General features: G+C 36.2%; 3 protein-coding genes across 4 annotated transcripts; 2 read left to right on the plus strand and 1 right to left on the minus strand.

Annotated features, from left to right (window-relative positions):
• The first annotated feature begins 299 nt into the window (after window positions 1-299).
• UCH3 (ubiquitin C-terminal hydrolase 3) lies at window positions 300-5,142 on the plus strand. The gene is made up of 9 exons (XM_086256487.1): window positions 300-442; window positions 1,275-1,406; window positions 1,564-1,602; window positions 1,733-1,838; window positions 3,204-3,262; window positions 3,396-3,470; window positions 3,581-3,629; window positions 3,858-3,934; window positions 4,687-5,142. Exons 1-9 carry the CDS (start codon window positions 368-370, stop codon window positions 4,783-4,785), a joined length of 711 nt encoding a protein of 236 aa, XP_086112613.1. The 5' UTR covers window positions 300-367; the 3' UTR covers window positions 4,786-5,142.
• Window positions 5,143-5,404: 262 nt separating this feature from the next.
• Window positions 5,405-5,812, minus strand: LOC147273714 (oleosin Cor a 13-like). Its single transcript, XM_086228263.1, has one exon. The coding sequence runs from the start codon at window positions 5,810-5,812 to the stop codon at window positions 5,405-5,407; it is 408 nt and encodes a 135-aa protein (XP_086084389.1).
• Window positions 5,813-11,050: 5,238 nt separating this feature from the next.
• On the plus strand, window positions 11,051-19,445 carry LOC147273715 (COP9 signalosome complex subunit 7-like). 2 transcript variants are annotated; one of them, XM_086256673.1, is made up of 9 exons: window positions 11,057-11,369; window positions 12,184-12,259; window positions 12,890-12,978; window positions 16,545-16,634; window positions 16,768-16,812; window positions 16,951-17,021; window positions 17,625-17,763; window positions 18,511-18,602; window positions 19,031-19,445. In XM_086256673.1, exons 1-9 carry the CDS (start codon window positions 11,211-11,213, stop codon window positions 19,050-19,052), a joined length of 783 nt encoding a protein of 260 aa, XP_086112799.1. In that variant the 5' UTR covers window positions 11,057-11,210; the 3' UTR covers window positions 19,053-19,445. The 2 variants fall into 2 exon arrangements, with proteins under 2 accessions (XP_086112800.1, XP_086112799.1); XM_086256674.1 differs by lacking the exon at window positions 18,511-18,602 and having other exon boundaries at window positions 11,051-11,369.
• Window positions 19,446-21,468: the final 2,023 nt, after the last annotated feature.

A 21,468-nucleotide genomic window follows, 5' to 3' on the forward strand; every position in this document is an offset into this window, starting at 1 on the left:
AAAATAAAAAAATAAAAGTTGGACAAAATATATTAGGATCATCACCTTAGCAACTAAAGGTGATCCCATAGCCTCACTTTAAATTATAATGACTCATCTAATTGTGATGAGAAAAGAGAAGAAAATCTGGGCCCAAAGAAAATTTGACATTGATATTTTGGGCCTTGAAATGAGTTGCGTAAGGCCTGAGTAGTCGAAATAGCATCTAAGCAGCAGTATTTGAAAGTTGAAACCCACCGCCCAAAACCTATATATAAAGCCAGCAAGAAGAGCATTTCTTAAATTCCAGTTGTTTTAGCTAAAAACCTCAAGAGCGGAAAAGGCACGAGAATCTCAAATCAAAGCGGAAAAGGAGAGAAAAAGCTCAATGGCTGCTTTGGACGAAACCCCATCTGCTAAGAGATGGCTTCCTCTTGAAGCTAACCCTGATGTTATGAACCAGGTAATAAATCAATCAATCACCTTACTTTTCATAAATAAAATCCCTAATTGTATGGTATTGCTCCGATTATGCTTCGTTTGTTTATGAAGAAACCCTCGGAAAAAAAAAATAAAATGAAAAGAATAGAGAGTAATTTTTCTTAGAACCCAAACGGAGAGCTAGGGTTTTGTGCCAATTTGATGTGGAAAATGGGATGGTTTGATTGTTCTGGAACATGGGTGTCGGTTTAAAATTAGTTTGGGTGTTTGGAATTAGTTAAAGGCTTGTTGGGTCTGAACTAAAAATATTCTATAGCAATTTGAGCTGATTCTAAACCACTCTTTTATGCAATCTGCTTATTTTCTGAACTTAAAAAAAAATAATAAAAAAACTCTTTTTCTTTTTTTTCATTTTATTTATATTTCTAATAGAAATTTTAGCTCTGAGGGAGACCTGCTTAGTGAAATATTACCTTTGTGTTTGGTTATGACAGAAAGCTATAGAAGAAATCAGTTTTTGAAGATTAATGAATAATGATAAGTGATGATATTCTGAACTGAAGGGAAATAGTTTGGGCCTATTAGCTTGGATGGACTTTTAGTTTAGGAAGCTGAGTAATAACTCTCCACTGTACAATGATCAAATTCTTGAGAAAGCAATGCTATTCCTTTTTTTCTTTCTTTTAAATAAAATCCTCCAAAATAAAGAATGAAAAATGCGATGATATTTTCAAGAAGAGCGCTATTATCCTTCTTAAGAATGACTTATCTCACTGGGAAATTTTGATAGACAAGCACCAAACTGAATGTTCAGAAAGGAATTTTAATTATTTTATTTTATCTTCTCAATACAGTTCCTTGGGGGCCTTGGTCTTCCAGTGGATGAGGCAGAATGCAATGATGTTTATGGATTGGATGGAGACCTCTTAGAAATGGTTCCGAAGCCTGTACTTGCTGTGCTGTTTCTTTATCCTATAACCTCTCAGGTTTTGTTTCTTTCCTCATTAAAGAAATGAATAATCGTAACTTTGTGGCTGGGTGATCATTGTTGAACTTAAGTTCTCTGCATCCGTCCTTTCTTTTGTTGCACATTATGAAAATGTACTTGTCGCCTGATTCGAGGGAAGTTTCAAATCTTTTCAGACTGAAGAAGAGAGAATGATGCAGGCAAATGAAAAACAGGTGAGCGCAAGGAAATTTGATTAGATGCTCTGTATAAAACTTCTTTGAGGAAAGTTCTAATTTATATTTATAATCAACCATGTGTTATGATTTTTTTACCTTACTCATTTATTGTCAATTCTGGCTGTAGGAACCCAAAGGTAGAGTTTATTTTTTAAAACAAACTGTGGGCAATGCTTGTGGAACTATTGGGCTTCTTCATGCTGTTGGAAACATTACTTCAGAGATCAAACTTGGTAAGCTGTTTACAATATTCCTTTCATGGATGAGTTTTTATTACAATTATGCATAGTAGTTATATGTTCTCCATCCTTGGGGGTCTATGCTAGAGGTTCATATCAGAGGTACATGCTGAGGAGCTGGACCTCTCCATTTTTTCTCCCCGCATTTTCTCTCATTTTTCTCAAATCTTATCCATTTAAACTCATTTAAACAGTATCCAACGGTTGATATTTCCTCATTGAGTTCTTGACTATTCCGTAGATCTCTTCATCTGGGTTTTTTCTTTTCTGTCTATTCTTTTTCCTATTAATTTCCCTAAGGTTTTATGAGAGTTATCCAATTCCCCCTTTAAGCAATTTAAAAAAAAAAATACAAAAGTGAACCATTGGATTCAGTTTAATTGAAGTTAAACGGCTGGTGTTTGAATTTCGAGGAAATGAGAAAAAAAAAAAAAAAAAAAAAAAAAAGAAGGAAGAGAGAGAGAGGATCCTCTTGCAAGGTGCTAAGGGGATATTTTAAATTATACAGATTCTGATGTGCTCAATGCTGGCTGGTTACTGAAAATATTGGAATTATATCATAGTTTAATAAATCAGGCTTGGGTAGGCTAAACCTTGAGACCCTTAAACTCGGCTTAGATTCCTTCTATATATAACAAGTCTGGCTTACTGAAAAAACGTTCACAGATTGTAAGGTGTATCAAATTTTTATGAATGGCTGCTAGTAAATCATGGTTTCTTTTGGATATCTCCTCTTGCCCAAAAAGAATATGTGTGTGTGTGTGTGTGTGTGTGTGTGAGAGAAAGAGAGAGAGAGAGAGAGAGAGAGAGAGAGAGAGAGAGAGAGAGAGAGAGAGAGAGAGAGAGAGAGACAGACAGACAGACAAGCAGAGAGCGGGTGAGAAAACGATGCTTGATGCAAATCCTAGAAAGGGCATATGATTCCTTTTGCTCTCTTTGTTCATCCTCTTCGTAAAGAAATCTAATGACATTCAGCTCACTCTGCTTTCTATAAAATGCAAAACAGTAACATCAACACCTTGGTCAATAAAAATAAAAAGGAACACCTGCAAAAGCTAAGATACTGAGTGAATGAGCTTCTTGGTTATCTACCACCTAGGTTTCTGCGTGTAGGTATGTTGGACACATGTACCACCTAGCTATGGAAGGTAGGGGGATGCACATACACATTCCTGAAACTAGGCAGTTCTAGACACCAGCACCGTTGCCTTGGATAATACCCAGTGGGAGGAATGAGTTTGCTTTTGTTTAAGTACCTGCCAAAATATATGATTTCATTTCTTTCTGGATAATTGTTTCCGACAGTAGATAACTTTCCCTTTTGGTGTCTGCTTGTTTTTTTTTTTTTTTTTTTCCCAGTTGAGGGGTCATTCTTGGATAAGTTTTTCAAAAGTACTGCAAGCATGGATCCATTGGAGGTTCTATATTCCTTTCCTTGTCTCATCTCTACATTAGTTTTTTTTGTTTGTCCTTTCTGTTTGACCCGCACATACAGAGCCATATGATATTTTTCTTGCCTCTCATTACCATATATTCATCATACTTGTGTAGCGTGCAGCATTCCTTGAAAATGACACAGAAATGGAAGTTGCTCATTCAGTAGCAGCTACTGCTGGTGATACAGAGGTGATATATTTTAAGCAGCAGAAGATATATATAAAATAGCAATCTCTTGCATTTCTTTTCTTTCTGTTAGATGGTTTGTGCTTCTCATGCCTTACTCTTTTTCTCCACAGGCATCAGATAATGTGGACACTCACTTCATCTGCTTCACATGTGTGGACGGTACATACTTAAATCCCCCGCTCGCTCGCTCGCTCTCTCTCGCTCACTCTCTCTCTCTCTCTCTCTCTCTCTCTCTCTCTCTCTCTCTCTCTCTCTCTCTCGTATTACCGTTTACCATTGCATTCAGAAATGAAGGGAGAAGTTCTTCTTTATTGTTAAAATGGAGGAAGATACTGCATTTCACTCAGCTTTTTCACTCAATTTGATTTTTATAAATGTTACATGCAGGGGAGCTTTATGAGCTTGATGGGAGAAAGTCAGGTCCAATCTCTCATGGCCCGTCTTCTCCAGGCAGTCTATTGCAGGTACTTAAAACTGTCTGTGTGCGCTGTGATTTAAAACACAAGGGATGCCAAAACATATACAAAGTTTAAGAGTCTGTAATTTTTTTTTTAATTAAAGATAGTAAAGGAAAAGGGAGAAAAAATAATAAGAGAGATGATAGAGGTGGGGAGAGAGAAGAAAAAATATATAGAATTGTTTATAAAATAAAACTAAAAACATAGCTTTTTGTTTTATCGCTCTATGAAAACTCCCTCATTTCTTCATCACCTTTCTCTCTCTCATCTCTCCCCCTCCTTTCTTCTCTCTCTCTAATTATAAATAAAACATAAAACAAAAACGTTATCAAATGGAACCTAAACTGCTGCTGGTTACCGAAAGCAATGCTTTGATTGTGGAGTGCAAATCTGGAAGGAACACTTCAGATTGTTGTAGGGCTGCAAGTCTGAAACCTCAGCATGTTTAGACAGAAAAAGCTAAGTCCAGAATTGGATTTTTGTCAATCTGCTAAGAGAAGTATCTGTGCCCATGTGCGCATAAGCATTTGTTTCAGAAAATTCAACTAAAATAATCTAACTTGCTAATTCTAATGTGTTCTGGCTGTTTTGGGACTTAAACACAGCATTTCAATCTGGGTGTGAGAACTAGCTTGTTGGCCCTTCTTCCTGAGTCTATATGCGCAGTTTGCTGTCCTTCATCAAGAAATATATTCTTTAATTATAGTCCATGGCATTGACCCTTTTAGATGTTTGATCATTCTTTTATCCCTTAACAGGATGCAGCTAAAGTCATACAGGGCATGATCCAGAAAAATCCTGACTCACTCAACTTCAATGTCATTGCTGTTTCAAAGAAAGCCGTGAGTGTTTCTTAAGTTGGAGCCCATCCAAACCCCACATAAATGGTTGAAATTTTAATGCAATGGTTGTGGTAGCACTTGATGTACGCATCTTTATACTGAACAATACCTTTTCCTAGTTAATATGTGTGCTAGTATCGTAGCATAAGCTTACTGGATTTATTGCCATCGTTAACAATCAGTGAATCACTGTAAGTCATACTCAACTGTGTTAAACCGCCCTAGACTCTGCTGATGACGGCATTGTTGTGATGGCCAAGCTCTTTTGGGTATGAGGGTTGAGTGTGCCATTTTTGCTCAACCGGAAACTGAATTTTGTGTATTTAGTTCCTTAGAGTGTGAAATGAGTATGTTTGATTCTATGGCATCAAATGTGTGTCTATTGCAATGATGTGATGGTACATAGTAGATTAGATTGTTATTGTGGTGTGTATAGAAATTGTGGGAATCTTAGATTATACATAGATAAAGGGTTTAGAAGTTAAAATGATAAGCACTAAAAAAGATCATTAACATCACAGAGCAAGATAGAAATTACTATCGTAGAGTAACACAAATAAGAGGAGACAATCCAATTTCCATACTAGCCATACATATCACAAGAGAGTGAGGAAGGCACAGATGATGGTGGATCCTAAGCATCATGTGTACCATTTAGGAAGTGCTGGGTTGACTGTGCTGCTCGGTCCTTGATGTTCCTAGCCCCGCACGCCAGCATTGCAGCCAGCCGATCAAGCTTGTCCGCACCAACTGGGTGCTTCCCTGTCACATAATTGTACATCCAGTAAAACACAAACCCTGCTGTTGTCCCTAAACCTCCCGATGTAAAATAGCCGGTAACCAGCAGAAGCATTGCAATGACTGCTGGGACCAACACCGGGCTGAAGATCACAAACAACGGTGTTGCTGCCGCCAAACCAATAACGGCTGCAGTGAGTGTGAGGCCTGAGAGGAGGGAGAGAGACCCCGCAAACGTTATTGCAGTGGAGGCCTGGGCCACTTGGTAAGAAAGTTTGTGTTGGTTTTCAGGATTTTGGGCCATTGATTATTCTGTTAGAGGGTTGAGACTTTGCTTTGGTTTGAGGAGCTTGGTGGATGGTGAGAGCAGATGGTGTATATGAAGGCGAGGGAGAGGGTGGGTGTGGCACGTGAGGGGAGGGGGTGTGTCACGTGGTTCATGGTTATCTTCAACAGATTTGCATGGAACTAGCATGCCTTTGGTCGACACCTATGCTACTCTTCCCCTTTGTTATGTTTGTCTGGTTCTGGGGAGAAGACGTTGCTCTGATTGTGAGGGCAGCAGCACATGTAAGCAGGTTACATTTGCATTGGGCATAGCAACACTTGATATCAACCTACCTGACGATTCCAACAGTTTCTGGAAAAGTCAAAAAAAAGTTTGGCTTTAATTGAAGCTTAATTTTTCAGTTTATCTGGGTTTAAAGTATAGTGCATAACAAATTAAAAAAGATCATCTTTTTGTAGTGTCTTTCCAAGAAATTTTTCTTTCTTTTTTTTCTTTTTATGTAACAAGTGTATACAATGCTCCTTTCACAGCATCTCTTCGCATGTTATTGACATGACCATAGGGCGAGAGGGGCGTTTTCAAGGGAGGGAGTTACATTAGGCAATGTTCATGAGTATTATGGATCTTGAACTAGCAGGGAAGATTCATAAATAAGGTGCAAAAAAATTGATGCTCAAATAAATATGTATGGTTTACTAAAATGATTACATGAAGCTAACAAATGAAATGAAAATCACCAGCAGCTTTGGACTTTCAAGAAATTGAGCAGAATGAAGAGCATGGAGCGGCGAGCAGTTGATTTGAGCAACCAATGTCATTGAAGGGGATATTTTGAATCACATCACACATTTCTTTATGTCACGGACAAGATTCTCACATGATATAAGAATAAATACGATCTATGGGTGGATAGGTAACAGCATATGTCAAAACTGTAGGCAGCCACTTAAGCTGTGAGGCAATATAGCACACTAGCTTGCACCAAAAGCCCAAGATGTTGCTTTGTCCCTTAGGACTTCAGTCCTCACAACATATTAGTTTTGATCTACCCTGTCTTCGCTTGCTTAGCAGGTTTGATAATTGATGTACCAAAGTCAATTTGATGGCTACTCTTCTTTAATTATTACTATACCTGAACCTCTGTTGACATATTGCATAATTTGTTTAACTAATCCATGAAATCAATCTCCTAATCTGTCTCATTCATGCCTTGGTTCATATATGTATCAAATGAACAATTGAAACAGAGACTTTTCAGTTTTCACATTAGTCCCTCTAACAAATGAACAATATTATCAAAATGATAATACCAGAGGTGGGAAATATCTGATTTTTCAAACTATCTGGGTATCATCTTAGCTTGTAGTATATAATGATGAACAATTAACCATCCCATCATCTAGATGACCGACCAAACACAGAGATAATAGTTCTTAGTATATACACAACCAAAATGAAAGAAGAAACAAGCAATTAAATCCCACAATTTATAACATAATTCCCAGTAAGCTCGGCACACCAAATCCCAGCAAACCTAATAAACCAAATGGACAATCTATATATCATGCTAAACTCTAATCTAGTATTCACAAAAGTTTTTAATCTTGGGGCATGAACATCATGATAAATTTCTTCTTCTTTTCAAGGGGAATTTGCTTTAAAAGTAAGAATTTGTTTTCATCGTTTGCGAGCCAATATATAGCTTTCCAACCTTCTTCTTCATCTAAATATGGAATTGCAGTCACCTCAGTATATACTTCATCTACGGTCAATCTTTTTACAGTGCATGATCGGATTTGTTTATGACAACATCAGTTTGGGCATCCATTCAACTTGAAATTCCTAAGCTATATGACATTAATTACATGATGAATCTACTTTGTTTGTAGATTCATAAAGGGTATGAATAATTTAACTACCATTCATGTGCTTTTAATAGAAATTTAACCACTACTCATGAACAAACAAAAACTCATTAGGACTATTTTCTAGTTGGTGAAAATTAGAACACAAGTTTAGTTCATGTACACTTTCCAGCTTGTCTTGTATTCAACGTACAAACCCATTCAAGTTTTGTTCATGTATAATTTAACTGCTACTTGGAATAACAAAGCATCACTCAAATGTATAACTCAACACCTAACTCATTTAAGTTTAGTAATTCTTTAGGTTTAACTTTGTTCATATAATCTCCCTACTACAACTACCTACATAAGCATGCACTACTATTATTATCCCTAATTAAATCAGGAAATTAAGCCATAAATTGGCTTGAGCTTAGCCCATTCACGCCCTAACAAAGCCATTAGTCGTAAAATTCATTTTTCCTCTTCATTATCTAGGCAACCAAAAGAGATGAAAACTTAAGATTACATAGTGGCTCATTGCAAAAACATAAAACCCCAATTGGAAATTGGAATGCTTAAAAATACAGATTTTACTTATTAAATTAAAGAATTTATAGAAAACCTCTTTTGGGTTGCTTAGAAAGCTTGGGAAGCAACCATACAATCTAGTAACCAAACACCACACACCATAAATTCCTTTTAGGCTCTAGCCTCTTATATCCCATAAATCCCTTTGATTTTTATAATTTTTTTTCTATTTTTGATAGATCAAAATCTGTTTTTTTTTTTTAGTTTTTAAACTAGGTGCCAAGTAGGCGTAGCCCAATCCATTTGTGCAGAAGATACCTGGGCCTTATTATTTAGGCCTTAAGTTGGCCTAGCCCAACCTACACACATCAAGTGCTATACAATAATTTGATATGTCAATTTTGTATAAACTTGCAATCCTATTCCTGTATGCCAATTTCATGGTCAGCAATCCTATATGATCAATCTCATGGTCAAGAATCCTATATGTCAATCTTATAAGCATAAATGAGATTGGCATATATCGGTTATACATTGACATATAAGATTACTTGTTTATACAATATTAACATATAATATTGTCCATATCACATGAGGATCACCTATGTGTAGATGCGAGAATTACTCTTCATTGAGTCTATTATACATTGAAAAATATTCAATTTCGGTGAAACATTTCAATTTCGAAGATGCTTATCTCCCCACCTGCTAATGATACTTGATGTCACTTTTTTAGACGTTTCCTCAAATTGCTATAGTTAATAAACTACAATGTGATACAATTGGCAAATTAAAAATGTGAGGGTCTAAACTTGATCCAAATTATAAAGATTAAGTTAAATTTAGCCTAAGAAAGAACAACTCACTTTAACCAAAAAAATAAAAGGGTATTTTTCAATTTGGGTGCCTTACTTTTGGCATTTGTTCCAATTAGGCACCCAAATTATTATTTGTTTTAAGGGATTAATGTCATTTTGCTCCTCAGACTATTACACATGTATCAATTTGCTCCCCAGACTTTTAATTTGGAAAATTAAGGACCCTGACTTTTTCAATTTTGCCAATTAAGGTTATTCCGTCAATTTATACATTTTTCATCTAAAATGTCGAGATGATCAACTAGAATTTAGCGATAAATAAAAGAGGAAAAATTATGCATGAGGAAAAAATGATAAAATCTAAATGGAAGGGACCATTTTGTCTTTAAAGATTTAGATAAAAAATGTGTAAATTGACGGAAGAACCTCAATTGGCAAAATTGAAAAAGTCAGAGTCCTTAATTTTTCAAATTAGAAGTTTTGAGAGCAAACTGATACAAGTGTAATAGTCTGGGGAGCAAAATGGTATTAATCCCTTGTTTTAATTACATAGTGAAAATTCATTTGTCCCATCTCATTTGCATACCCAAACTTTTGTTTTGTCCAAACTTGGTACATAATGCGACTTTCGTCAAATAATCCAAACAAACTTTAATCATAAGCAGGGTGTTAAATTTCGAAGTTTTCGGCGAAAATTTTGATTTTTGGAGATGTCAAAATCGAAACCCATATTTGCTAAAATTTCGGGATGATTTCGTCGAAATTGTCGAAATTATCGAAATTTCGACGAAATCATCGAAATTTCTCCGAAATTTTCGACGGTGGTTTTCGATCTGGTTTTGGAGTTGGGTTTTTGCAGAAAAATGGAGAGGTGGCGGGGGGGAGATCGAGGGAGAAAGAGGGGTGGCGGCAAGGGGAGATCGAGGGGGAGAGAGAGGCGACGGCAGTGGGAAGATCGAGGGAGAGAGGCGACGGTAGAGGGTGACGGAGCGAGGGCAGGGGGCGACGGCAGAGGGGCGACGGGGCGAGGGCAGGGGCGACGGGGAAACGGCGGGGGAGATGCAGAGAGAGAGAGAGAGAGTGAAGAAGAAAACAGAGTTGCTGGAGCCTCGGGGGAAAGGAAAGGAAAGGGAAAGGAAGGAAAGAAAAAGAAGAAAAAAAAAAGAAAAAAAAAAGGAAAAAAAAAAGAAAAAAAAAAGAAAAAAGAGAAAAAAATTAAAAAGGTTTAGGGTTGATTGGGGTTTGGGGCCTTTGGGTTAATTGTGAAGAAAAAAAATAGTTTAGGATTTCGTTTGCCCGTTTTGGAATTTCGTTTAGTTGTTTTTAAACCCTAAACTAGTAAATTATAATATATTTTTATATAAAAAATAATTTAAAGTACCCTAAAGGGCTTAAACTCTAGTATCATATACCATATCCTAAATAATATAGAATATAGATTATAAAATATATAGGGTTTAGTTTATATATTATAGAGTATAGACAATATACTAATTTCATTTTATACTAATTTTATTTATCAGTATTTGTCTTCAGCGTGCATTATATTTATCTTATATCACATGAAACCTACTATATAATTTGGTTTCTTCAATATTTTTTATCAATTTAGTAAATAATATGATAAATAAACATATGGTAAAGTTTCATTCAAAATTTCCGTATTTTGATAACAATTTCCATCAAATTTAAAAATCTTCGAAATTTAAAAATCTTCAAAATTTCCGTCGAAATTTTCATCGAAATTTTCATCAAAATTTCCTCGAAACCCGAAATTTTATTCCTTGATCATAAGGCACATGTCTTATACCCATGTCCATTCACGAATTCAAGTTCACCACAATACCCCCAAATATGGGGTAGTCTGTTAGAATTTTTGACAGAAGTTACATCGTATACTAAATTGAAACAAAATAAATAAATAATAGTTTGGGTACCTAATTGGAATAATGCCCAAAACTTCAGATATTAAAATTATAAAATTCCAAAATAAAAAAGTAGAACAACCCACGCCCGGCTCACGTTAGCAGACCTAAAACCCACCCTATACATGGAATACGAACATATATATAGAGAGAGCCAAAACCCCTCAAATTCATCCTTTTTCGTAGTTTAAGCTCCCTCGTTCTTCTGATTAAAAAAAAAACACCCTCCCTCTTTCTTATAATTAACTTTTTTTTCTTCCATTATTTTGGGTTTCTTCTCAAGGAGGGTGTTTCAATGGAGATAGAGCAGAAACAGGCCCAAGCCATCGAGCACTTTGTGAAGCAAGCCTCTACTCTCCAAGGGTCCTCTCTCGTCAACCTCATAGTCCAAGTCACCTCTCATTCTTCTCTCTTCGCTTTCTCTGAGATTTTGGCTGTCCCCAATGTGCTCGAGGTCAGTCTTACACGCGTTTCTTGCTTTCTTATTCAATTTCCATTGTTGGTCTTTTCTCGTTCTCATGCTTTGCCTTACACAATTTTGGGTTTTTTTAAAAAGTATATGCTTTTGGCTTGAGTGCTTTGGTTTCTGTTGCTCCCGTGCTTTATAGCTTCTGGGTATTTTTCAGATTTTCTGTTGGTTATTACTTTTGTTCGGTGATAATGTGCTTATTGGGTTTTATGCGCGGTTATACATGTGGGTTTGATTTGAATACCAATTATATAATGGATTTCATTATATCAAATTATCAATGTGCATCTTGTTTTTTTTTTTTATCGCTTTGTTGTTCTTCCTGCTTTTGTGTTTTATGTACCAAGTAATCGAATGTTAGTTATATAACAGATTGATAAATGTGAGTTTGATCAAATATGGATACCCAAAACATGCCCAAAGAGCTTACTGTTGAAATCCCACTTCACAACTGGGTTACTGTTGAAATTGACTTTGATGAGCTAACTGATTGTGTGTGCTTACTTTACTGCTTACAGACCCTAGTAGGCAGATTTTCTCCTGTTGTATGTGGCCACATCTTATTAGTTAATGGATTGTTAAGTATCTAATCCAATATAGTTTCTTTTCTTTTTTGGGTTAATTGTTACAATTTTTATTACTGTGATTGCCTAAGGGGAAATAAGGGGCAAATCATGCCCTCTCATTTCATATTTTCCATTTAGTAACTTAATTAAGTTTTATTGGCTGGTTCTCAATTCAACTAACATACTGGACCGTATTAGGTTTGTGCTATTCTCATAAATTTGCTTCAATGCAGCTTCAAGGAACTGAATATGCTGTATACATTGATATGCTTCGTCTCTTTGCCCATGGTACATGGAGCGATTATAAGAGTAAGAAATTTTCCACAAAAACTTCACTCCACCACCTATTTTTATTATTGGTCCTGCAACTATGTCTCTTGTTTTTCTTATTCTTAGCATGTGAATAAATTAGCATGTTATTCCTTCTTTCAATAAGTTAGATGCTTGGGGGCTGGATATTCAGAGGTTTTACTGTTTTATAGGGTCTCTGAAATATCCAGGACATTTGTATAAATAGTTTAAAATAAAAGGTGATCAATGATTCATAGATATGTTTTGATATGCTTGCATACACTTTCAAAAGATATAGTTCTGGAAATAAATGGAAACCCACATGCAAAGTAATTTATACAATTTTCCTATGGCATGTTTGGTATTTACATTAATGACCATAGAGTCTTGTCCCAACTATTTGAGGTTGGCTATATGAATGCTGATCCTCCATTGTGTCCTACCTGGGAAATCTTTTTATTCACGTCACACAATATCATATATTTTCTAATTATCTCCACCCATGTTATTCAAGGTGCCTAAGATGTTAGATCAGTCTTGTTTTTAGTTGTTTCATTGGATTGTGACTTTGACAGTTGCACTTTACAATTCTTTTTCCTTGTGTCTCATATACCTACTGATGAAATTTAATGACTGAATGAGTGGCAGGTAATGCTAGCCTTCTTCCATCGCTAGTCCCAGAACAAATCATCAAGCTGAAGCAACTTACTGTGCTTGCTCTAGCTGAGATGAACAAGGTACAACAATTAGTATTATATTGTACCCTATTTTCTCAACCTTCTCTCTTTGGGTAGTTGCAATCTGATTATATCTGCCTTCAAATTGTTGACCAATCCCTAATTGGAAGATGGTACTAACAGTCTAACAGTACTGCAATCTGATTGCTTTGATTCTTACTTAAGCCTAGAAACAAATGTGAAAAGTCAGTACGTAGCTCCGCTTTACTCTAATAATTTGACAAGTATACCAAGCCAAAATGCCACCCGATTTTTACATGTGTAGAATTGTGGGTTTCAGTGGGTTATACCTGTATTGCATTAGTTTAATAGCGTAAAGCTTGGGTTATGCCACCCGGTATTGTTGCCAAGGTGGCATAAAGCTTGTGTTGCAATTTTGAAACTAATTAAGGCTAAATTTTTTATTTTGTTAATAAAGTTAGAATTTGTATTAGATGAAGATAAGAAAAGATTGAGAGACTGGAGGGGAGAAAAAAGGAGAAAGGAGGAGGCTAAGGAAAAGTTAGGGTTACTACCTCCTCTCAAGTTTATCTGTATGCATGCTATACAAAAGGCAGGGGGGCTACTTACAAACATAGGTTGTGGATCCCATATGCCCACCCATTAAAGTACTCCCATAAGAATGAAAACAAACTAGAGACAATAAGAATGAACCCTTGATGTTCCCCAAAGGAGGAGTCCTAATGTAAAGCCTATCTCTAAATTGCGGCATCATGTGCAGAATGGGATCTGAAAGATTAAACCATTTGTTTCTTCAATGACCTATTACTCTAAGGCTTTGGCAGTTGCCACTAATTATTTTTGGAAGCTAATGTGATGCAGATTTCCAAATTGTGTACTTCTATGTTTTCTGAGAAGCATCTTGATTTTGGTGGGAAAAGAGCAAAAATTTTGTGGAGTTGTTGTGTGATGGCTATTTCTCTGGGTAGTGTGGATGGAACGAAATAACAGGATCTTTGAGAACTGTAGGGGGGAGGAAGTGGATGAATTATGGGATAGGTGTTTGGGCTTCATTTTCATCAAAATTTCAGCATGTACCATTTTTTAAAAAATTCTTGTGGATTGGAAGGAGACCATCTCTTAAGATTGATAGTGCTTAGTTTAGCTAGTTTGCGTTTTATTTGAGATTATTTTCGACTGGGGTTTGATGTTTTTAGAAGTGGTTTGGTAAAGGCTTTTGTGTGTGCTCCAGTTCTCAAGTTGGGACATATGTTTCATGCCCTTAGCCTGACATAGTCAAGGTATGGCGCATGACTGTCATTGAATGGGTGACTGTCCTCTGATCAATCTAGTTCATAGTCGTGCACTCATAAACTAATTGATCGAGTTTAGGGTTCCCTAGTTCCAAAATTGTAAAGGGTGACAATCTACTTTGTCATCAGTAGATCATGAATAAAATGACAATCTCCTCATGTGCTCAATACATTCATGGCAGACTTGATTACTAGTAATGAAAATGGTAGGCTGATTATCATAATACATCTACACCAACGACACCACAGAAATCCTTATGTCCTGTAGAAGAGAGAAAACTCATAACATATGTTGTATGAGGGACGAAGGACCATACTTTGCTTTTTACCTAGCTAGGTTACCACCACAGATTTACAGTAACCAAAAGGTGGAACACGTGTCAGTTCAATTACCAGCCTAAATAGTATCAATATATCCTAAGATCTCCAAACTATTTTAAGGACAATATATCATACCTTGACCTGGAACACCTTAGAGATACCTAAAAATACAGATGGTAGCATCTTAACAAGGTTGTCAAGGCATATGCATAAACTGATTGACCATCCTTGCCTCATAAGTGATATCAGGGTGAGTCATTGTAAGCTAAGTAAGACAACTAACTGTCTTCAATACCAACCAGGAACATCAAATGCCTCCCCCTATGTATTAGAAGGCTTTATAAATGGATCCATAAAAAGTCTCACCAGGTTGAGAACCATGTAAGCTTATCTTACAAACTAGAACTAATGCATTCTTGCATTGTCAAGGAGTAATGCCCTTCTTGGAACAAGCAATCTTAATACCAAGAAAGTATTGCAGAAGACCCAAATTGTTTTTATGGAAAGAGGAAGCAGGATAGCCTTTAGAACAACAATACTGTTAGAGTCACACCCCAAAATGATAATAGAATCAATTGACACAATCAAGATTGTAACACCAACAAATGAGCAATTAACAAACATTGAATGATCAAAACTTTTGATCGTTGTAACCCATACTGAATCACAATGAAACCAGACTTATCAAACCAGGCATGGGGAGACTGTTTCTATTACCTTACCCCAGCGGACAAACCATATATCCTCGCTGACAACCACATATCTAGGGCTTTGATATCTATATACCTCCTCCTGTAAATCACCATGCAAAAAAAAAACCCAATTATAGCTTATGACAACTGAGAAAAGGATGTGAACAGAGTTCACACTAGCAACAGGTGAGGATGGCGGATTTGGAGTATCGTTACACTCACAACCCGTCTCTCCCTGGATCGTTGTTATACTTGCAAAGAAACAAACTAACAAGACAAATGATTTGATGGTACAGAGATTGTTGACAAGACTGGAACAGATGCACAACAGCACAACTATAGGCACTGTTGGATGAGGAGAGAACAAAAGCTCTTCATCACTTGAAGACATAATATCTAGATCAAACTGCTGATTAGATGTAGAAAAGTAAGCGGTAGACTAAAAAATTGTGACATCAGTACTCACAAAAGATCTTGGAATGTAGGACAATAACATGAAGATATCTTGGTGAAAGGAGACCCTTATGATGCTTTGGTGTACCAATCAGGAAAAAAATATATCCCTAGGGTTTTCTGGGAGTTCAATGTTGGACGCCCTTTATTTGCCCACATTTTTTCCCTGCAAATTGGGCGGATTTGGGTAGAAAAGTAAAATGGTTTGCTAAAAATTGTTGTGTTTGACTAAAATAGTCTTGCCAAAATATTTAGAATTGAGTCATTTTAATGTGAATATAATGGCAAGAGAAATATTCTATATTCCTTCACTTTTCTTCCATAGTTTATGCATTTGCTTGGAGTGGTGCGGTTTTTGCCGCTTCTTGCTGCTGGAAAATTACTTGGGTATGCCAATAGAAATGCGATTATCCTCTGGCGGTGCGTGGCACTGGCTTCTTTTTGGATTATTTGGTTGGAAAGAAATAGGTTGTTTGATGATAAGGTGAGAATGTGGAGTCATTTTGGGATAGGAGTAGATTTTAGCTTCACTATGGACATTTGGCATCTTGTCCATCATTCTTGTAGCTTTTCTCCCTTACTATATAATAAAAGTGTGTTTATTGTCCCAGAAAAAAGCTTATGCAATTAGGATATGATTGGTATCCTCTCTTTTCCTCTCGAACATCCAATCAAGAGGAGGGATACCAATTTTCCTTTCCTTCCCTTTGAATGGCATTTTCCCTCTATATTATTTTCCTTACTAAACTCCCAAATCCCAATCATAGTGTAATAACTGGATATGTGGATCTCTGGATTTATATGTACAAATACACCTATAATTTCTCAATTTGTATTTCTTTGTCAGGTTCTATCCTATGATCGACTTCTTGAGCAGCTTGATCTTTCAAATGTGCGCGAACTTGAAGACTTTCTGATCAATGAGTGCATGTATATGGTAGGTGGCCCCCATTCATTAATGGAAAAAATATGCCATAAATTCATTTGGTTATAAAAAATTGTTATGTGTTATCTCATCTATGAGATAATTTCTTTTAAACCAGTAAATGAGAAATACTATTTGCTTGTAGGGCATTGTCAAAGGGAAGTTGGATCATTTGAGAAGATCTTTTGAGGTTGAATATTTTGCCTTAATTATATTTGACGTTTTTGCCTTAATTATATTCTTAAAAGTCTTTTGATAGAATGTCCTGGATGCATCATACATGTTTTCAATTCAATGCTTAATCTTGACCATCATTTTTTTTTTGCAGGTTCAGTTTGCAGCTGGGAGGGATTTGAGACCTGGACAGCTTGGGAATATAATACAGACCTTAACAGATTGGTATGTATCCATTATCCATCCATACTTAGTTGGAGGTTCTATGTCTAAGGTCTTTTAACTGTGTTAGATTCAGTCTTCCTAAAAGTCCCTCTCCAATTCAGTCCTTTTGTAATGCTAGGCACCTTATTTCCTAATTGCATTAAGACACAGAAGTTTAACTTGATCCAATGCGTGTCTTCTCACTTTACTCCAGGATATTGGTACAAGGAATGTTACCACTATCCACTATCCATTATGCATTTTTATCTTTATTATCATTCCTCTCTCACTCTCTCTCTCAGCCAATTTTTTGCTTATTACCATGGTGGGATGGATGGAAAATTATACATCAAACCAATCTTCCATGTTAATTGTTCCAGTCATTTCTAATCCAGATCATATCTTGCAAATGATGTATTGGTGAAAAATGGTTACCTATAAGGCTGGAAGCCTGAAACTATGGTTCCTGTCCTGTAGATTATGTTCCAAAAGATGCCTTTACTTTTTCTAATTGTTTAGAAAAAGTAAAACTTAGCTACAGAATCCCTTTCTATTTTGTGATTTATATTTGTTGCTAAGAAATCTCTGAGATGATATTGACCAGTAATTATTTCCAATTATCAGGTTAGCCACTTCAGACAATGTGCTTCTCACAATTGAAGAGAAGATCAAATGGGCAGATACAAAGTGTGAGTTGGATGCAAAACACCAAAAGGAGGTCAAGGACAGAGTGGAAGAAGCGAAGAAGTCTCTTTCTAACAAGGTAAGTTGAGTCCACCCTTGACTTTCAACCTCTATAATCATAATTTTGTTTTGAGTTATCATGAAACGCATCTATCCTACCAAATTTGAGCAGCAATTTAGATGAGATGCCTTTGTACAGCGGGTGTACATTGGTTGCTTCTTGTTTCCAACTTGTTGTCGTCGTTATCCTTTTATGTCAAGGAGACATTTCTCTTATGTTTAGCGAGTATGGAAGAGCTTTTCTCAGACTTGTCAACATGCTAGGACGAAAATTGATTAAATCAATAGAGCTCAAGCATGTCAAAATACATTTACCAAATAAGAGGAGAAGCAATTGAAATTTTATCATATTAAATCCCAAGAACTTTTTTTCATATTAAATCCAACTTTCCATCCTTTTTAGTTGTGATAAACCTCTGTTTCAAAAGCTGTGTGAAATACAATAGAAGGATTCCTACTCATGAGCCTCAAAAGCTCAGTTAATTAAATAAAATGATTCATTTTTGTGAACTTCTGAAATCCCCCAGTGTTTATAGCATTTGAAAACAACCCTCCAGGTTAAGAACCTTAGAAACTTAGTTATACGTATTCTACTTCTGTTTTCAAATTTATTTAAGATGTGCTTTAATAATTTCACCCAAACAGTGTGTGTGTGTGTGTGTGTGTGAGAGAGAGAGAGAGAGAGAGAGATAATTTTTCTTGGTTGTGATGCTGCTATGTTGGTCAACTTGTTTTATTTACATGGAAAAGGTTGCACTTTAAGCAGGGTGGCCGTGAATTTCAAGCACTTGATGACATTCTGTATGGTGAAACAGCTGGATTAATGGACTATGAAGAAGACCGAACCCGAAGCAAGAGGTATTACAGTTCAGACATCCTGTACCCCAAATTATTTTTGTTAATTACATCTTCCACCCCTTAAAAAATCAATTTTATGCCAAGGCAACCTATGTACTAATTGTGATGAACCACCGCAAGTCAAAACTTCAAAAAATACTTTCCCTAAACCCCCAGAAATTGAACTATTAAGGCAATTACTGTTTCACTTGGACTTTTGTTCCACTTGGGCGGGAGTAGCATGGCTTGCCCATTGATCATATTGACTACGGAGTAAGAGACATAATGGATTATTCAACTCCTGGATTACCTGCAATTGAAGGCTTCTATGTTGCTTAATGGTCCCATATGGGCATTCTCTACTTGTTGGTCCAGGGTAGCATATGATTCATGCATTCCATTCCAAATCATTCCCATGTAATCTAATCTCATTGAGTTTGATGTTGCAGGAGAAGGTCGCCAAGATATTGAGAAGTAGGGTGCAGGGGGATCCCTTTAATGTCTTTTAGATGCCGTGCTGCCATTTTTTCATGGAATATTGCAATCATAAGATAAAACTCCTGAGTTTGACCTTGTAATTGTTTCAATTAAAATATGGAGAATTAATAGAGGATTCCGGAGCACAGCCAAAATTATATGCATAGTACTTAATAGTTTCATATTCAGTTGTTCAAGGATGATGGTATAGGCTATAGCATGAAAGTTGCCTGCTAATCTTTCAAAGTTTCATGTGTAGTTATAAAGTTTACATCTTATAACTGAAGTTACTCGAATTAGCATCTTGTAACCACCTTCATAGAGTTGTGACCTTGAGTTTCCAAATTGGTATGTTATGACATTTAAGTGGTCATTCAAAGAGTTTAATCCCGCTTACATGGAATGCATTTTATTGTCCTTTTTGGTTGAACCTCTTAAGTGATATACTCATTCGCTCATTGTAAAGCTAAAGACAGTTCAGACATTTACAGGTGTCCAATCCTGATAACCAGTGCAAGTTGGGCATAAGTGAATTATCGTGTATGAAATATCGAGAGGGTCTTGATTTGACAACCACAAAATGACTGTTCTTAGCATCTTTTTTTCCTATTCCATTGCAGCAAAGAATTAACAGCCCAACACTACTAGCAGACCCATTAACCCCCAAAGTTAGAATGGTCATACACCCAAAAAATTTCCGCTATTGGCCATTGTTGCTAAGGCCAAAAACATGATAGATATTGGCCATTGTTGCTAAGGGAAGCCAAGCAATCAGCAGAAGCATTTTGCTCACCAAAACATGATAGATAGCAGCCCTCTTAAAATTCCCAAGCACCACCTTGCAACTATTTATCAAACTAAAGAAGGGATGGGTTGGAACAACAGGATTAGAAACCAACATCACCACAAGAGCTAAGTCACATTCCACCTCTAAAGCTTCACAATGAAGTTCCATACCAAGATTAAGACCCCATTGTAATCCCCAAAGCTCAGCTTCCCAGACTGCCCCAGTACCCAAATTGACTGAGAACCCTTTAATCCAGTTACCAATTGAGTCTCTCATCAACCCGCCAGCACCAATTAGACCAAGAACAATACTCCTACAACCATCTGTGTTAAGTTTCAAAATACCACCAGCAGGAGGCTTCCAAGACAAGTAAGCAACCTGACAAGCAGGCTTGACCCCAAAGACCATATTAACAGAAAACTAATCCTTAGAAAATTGAAAAATCATCACTTGAGAGTTGAGACTGAGTAGGCATCACAAAATTAACATCAAAGAGGTTAAGGATTTGATCTCATTCAATGTAATTAAAAATATTATGCTAAAAATTACAATGTTGTGAGTCTTGTGACTCCTTGTATGTTTCTTAGATTGGAAACAAAATTTGTTTGAATGGATTTTTCTTCTGTAGAAAGCCTTTTTCTTTCAGTACAATACAATAAACGTTTTTTCTTAGTTTTTATGAAGAAATGTGTCCTTGCCAACAAAAAAAGAGATTGATGTGTTTCTTTCACTTTGATGTTTTGTTTAAAAAATAATATCTCCAAAAGGGATTTTCCTAAAATTTACTCAAAACTGAAAAACCTTTGAAAAGATCACTAGAAAACCTATGTTTAATTTATTTTCTTTGAAATAAACAAAATGAGAGAGGAACCTATTGTCAATTTTTTTTTTTTTTATTCATTGGAGGGAGATGATGAGAATTCAACTTTTACAGCAAACGTAGGGGGTACCTGAATAAATATTCTCTATCACAGTATCACTAGAGTTATAAGTCCCACTGTTGAATGTGTTTTCTTAGAACAAAATAAACAATTATCTCATTCTAAATATACTCGCAAGTGCACGAATCACATCAGTAGCAAAGCGTACAAGCACGAGGTCGATCCCACAGGGAATGGTTAATAAACAACAAATCAATTCAATTAATCAAATAGAATAACTAAATAGGGGGTTTTGGAAGATGGAAACACACGCACACATCACCACAGGCACACAGCCTTTATTCTATCTTGCAATGTCTAGTTTTCAGTTTCAAATCAGATAAGCATGCAATAACCATCTAAGGCTAATGACAGTTAATTTGAACACAACATATTAAAGTTTGACTGCTAAAAAGGTTTGGCTAGTTACTTTCTCGCAATTGTTCTCCTAATGCATAAACTAAGAGCTTCTTGGGCCTTCCTTAGCCAGTTAACCTACATGTTCCCTAGTTCAAGCTAAGGCAGCTGTTACCCATGCAGGAGTCATTAAGTTTTATGAGAACGTCAAACATGCACAACATATAAGCTTTGACTATTTCCTTATAGAGGTCGCCCAACCCCACTACCAAGAATAATCTCTTATTCCCTTGTTACTTGTGGTTTAGTGTCTTTGACTATTTCACAGCTAAACCTAACAATTAAA

Source organism: Dryas octopetala, chromosome 9 (assembly GCF_963921425.1).
Source record: "Dryas octopetala chromosome 9, drDryOcto1.1, whole genome shotgun sequence".
Taxonomy (NCBI): Eukaryota; Viridiplantae; Streptophyta; class Magnoliopsida; order Rosales; family Rosaceae; genus Dryas; species Dryas octopetala.

Bases quoted from the DNA above. Each gene is read 5' to 3' on its own strand.
- LOC147273715 (XM_086256673.1), top strand. From the start codon at position 11,211: ATGGAGATAGAGCAGAAACAGGCCCAAGCCATCGAGCACTTTGTGAAG. The intron at 12,979-16,544 runs GTACAACAATTA...TTTCTTTGTCAG, and splicing joins CTCTAGCTGAGATGAACAAG to GTTCTATCCTATGATCGACT. The intron at 17,764-18,510 runs GTAAGTTGAGTC...CACTTTAAGCAG, and splicing joins AGAAGTCTCTTTCTAACAAG to GGTGGCCGTGAATTTCAAGC.
- UCH3 (XM_086256487.1), top strand. From the start codon at position 368: ATGGCTGCTTTGGACGAAACCCCATCTGCTAAGAGATGGCTTCCTCTT. The intron at 1,407-1,563 runs GTTTTGTTTCTT...AAATCTTTTCAG, and splicing joins TTTATCCTATAACCTCTCAG to ACTGAAGAAGAGAGAATGAT. The intron at 3,263-3,395 runs GTTCTATATTCC...ATACTTGTGTAG, and splicing joins CAAGCATGGATCCATTGGAG to CGTGCAGCATTCCTTGAAAA.
- LOC147273714 (XM_086228263.1), bottom strand. From the start codon at position 5,812: ATGGCCCAAAATCCTGAAAACCAACACAAACTTTCTTACCAAGTGGCC.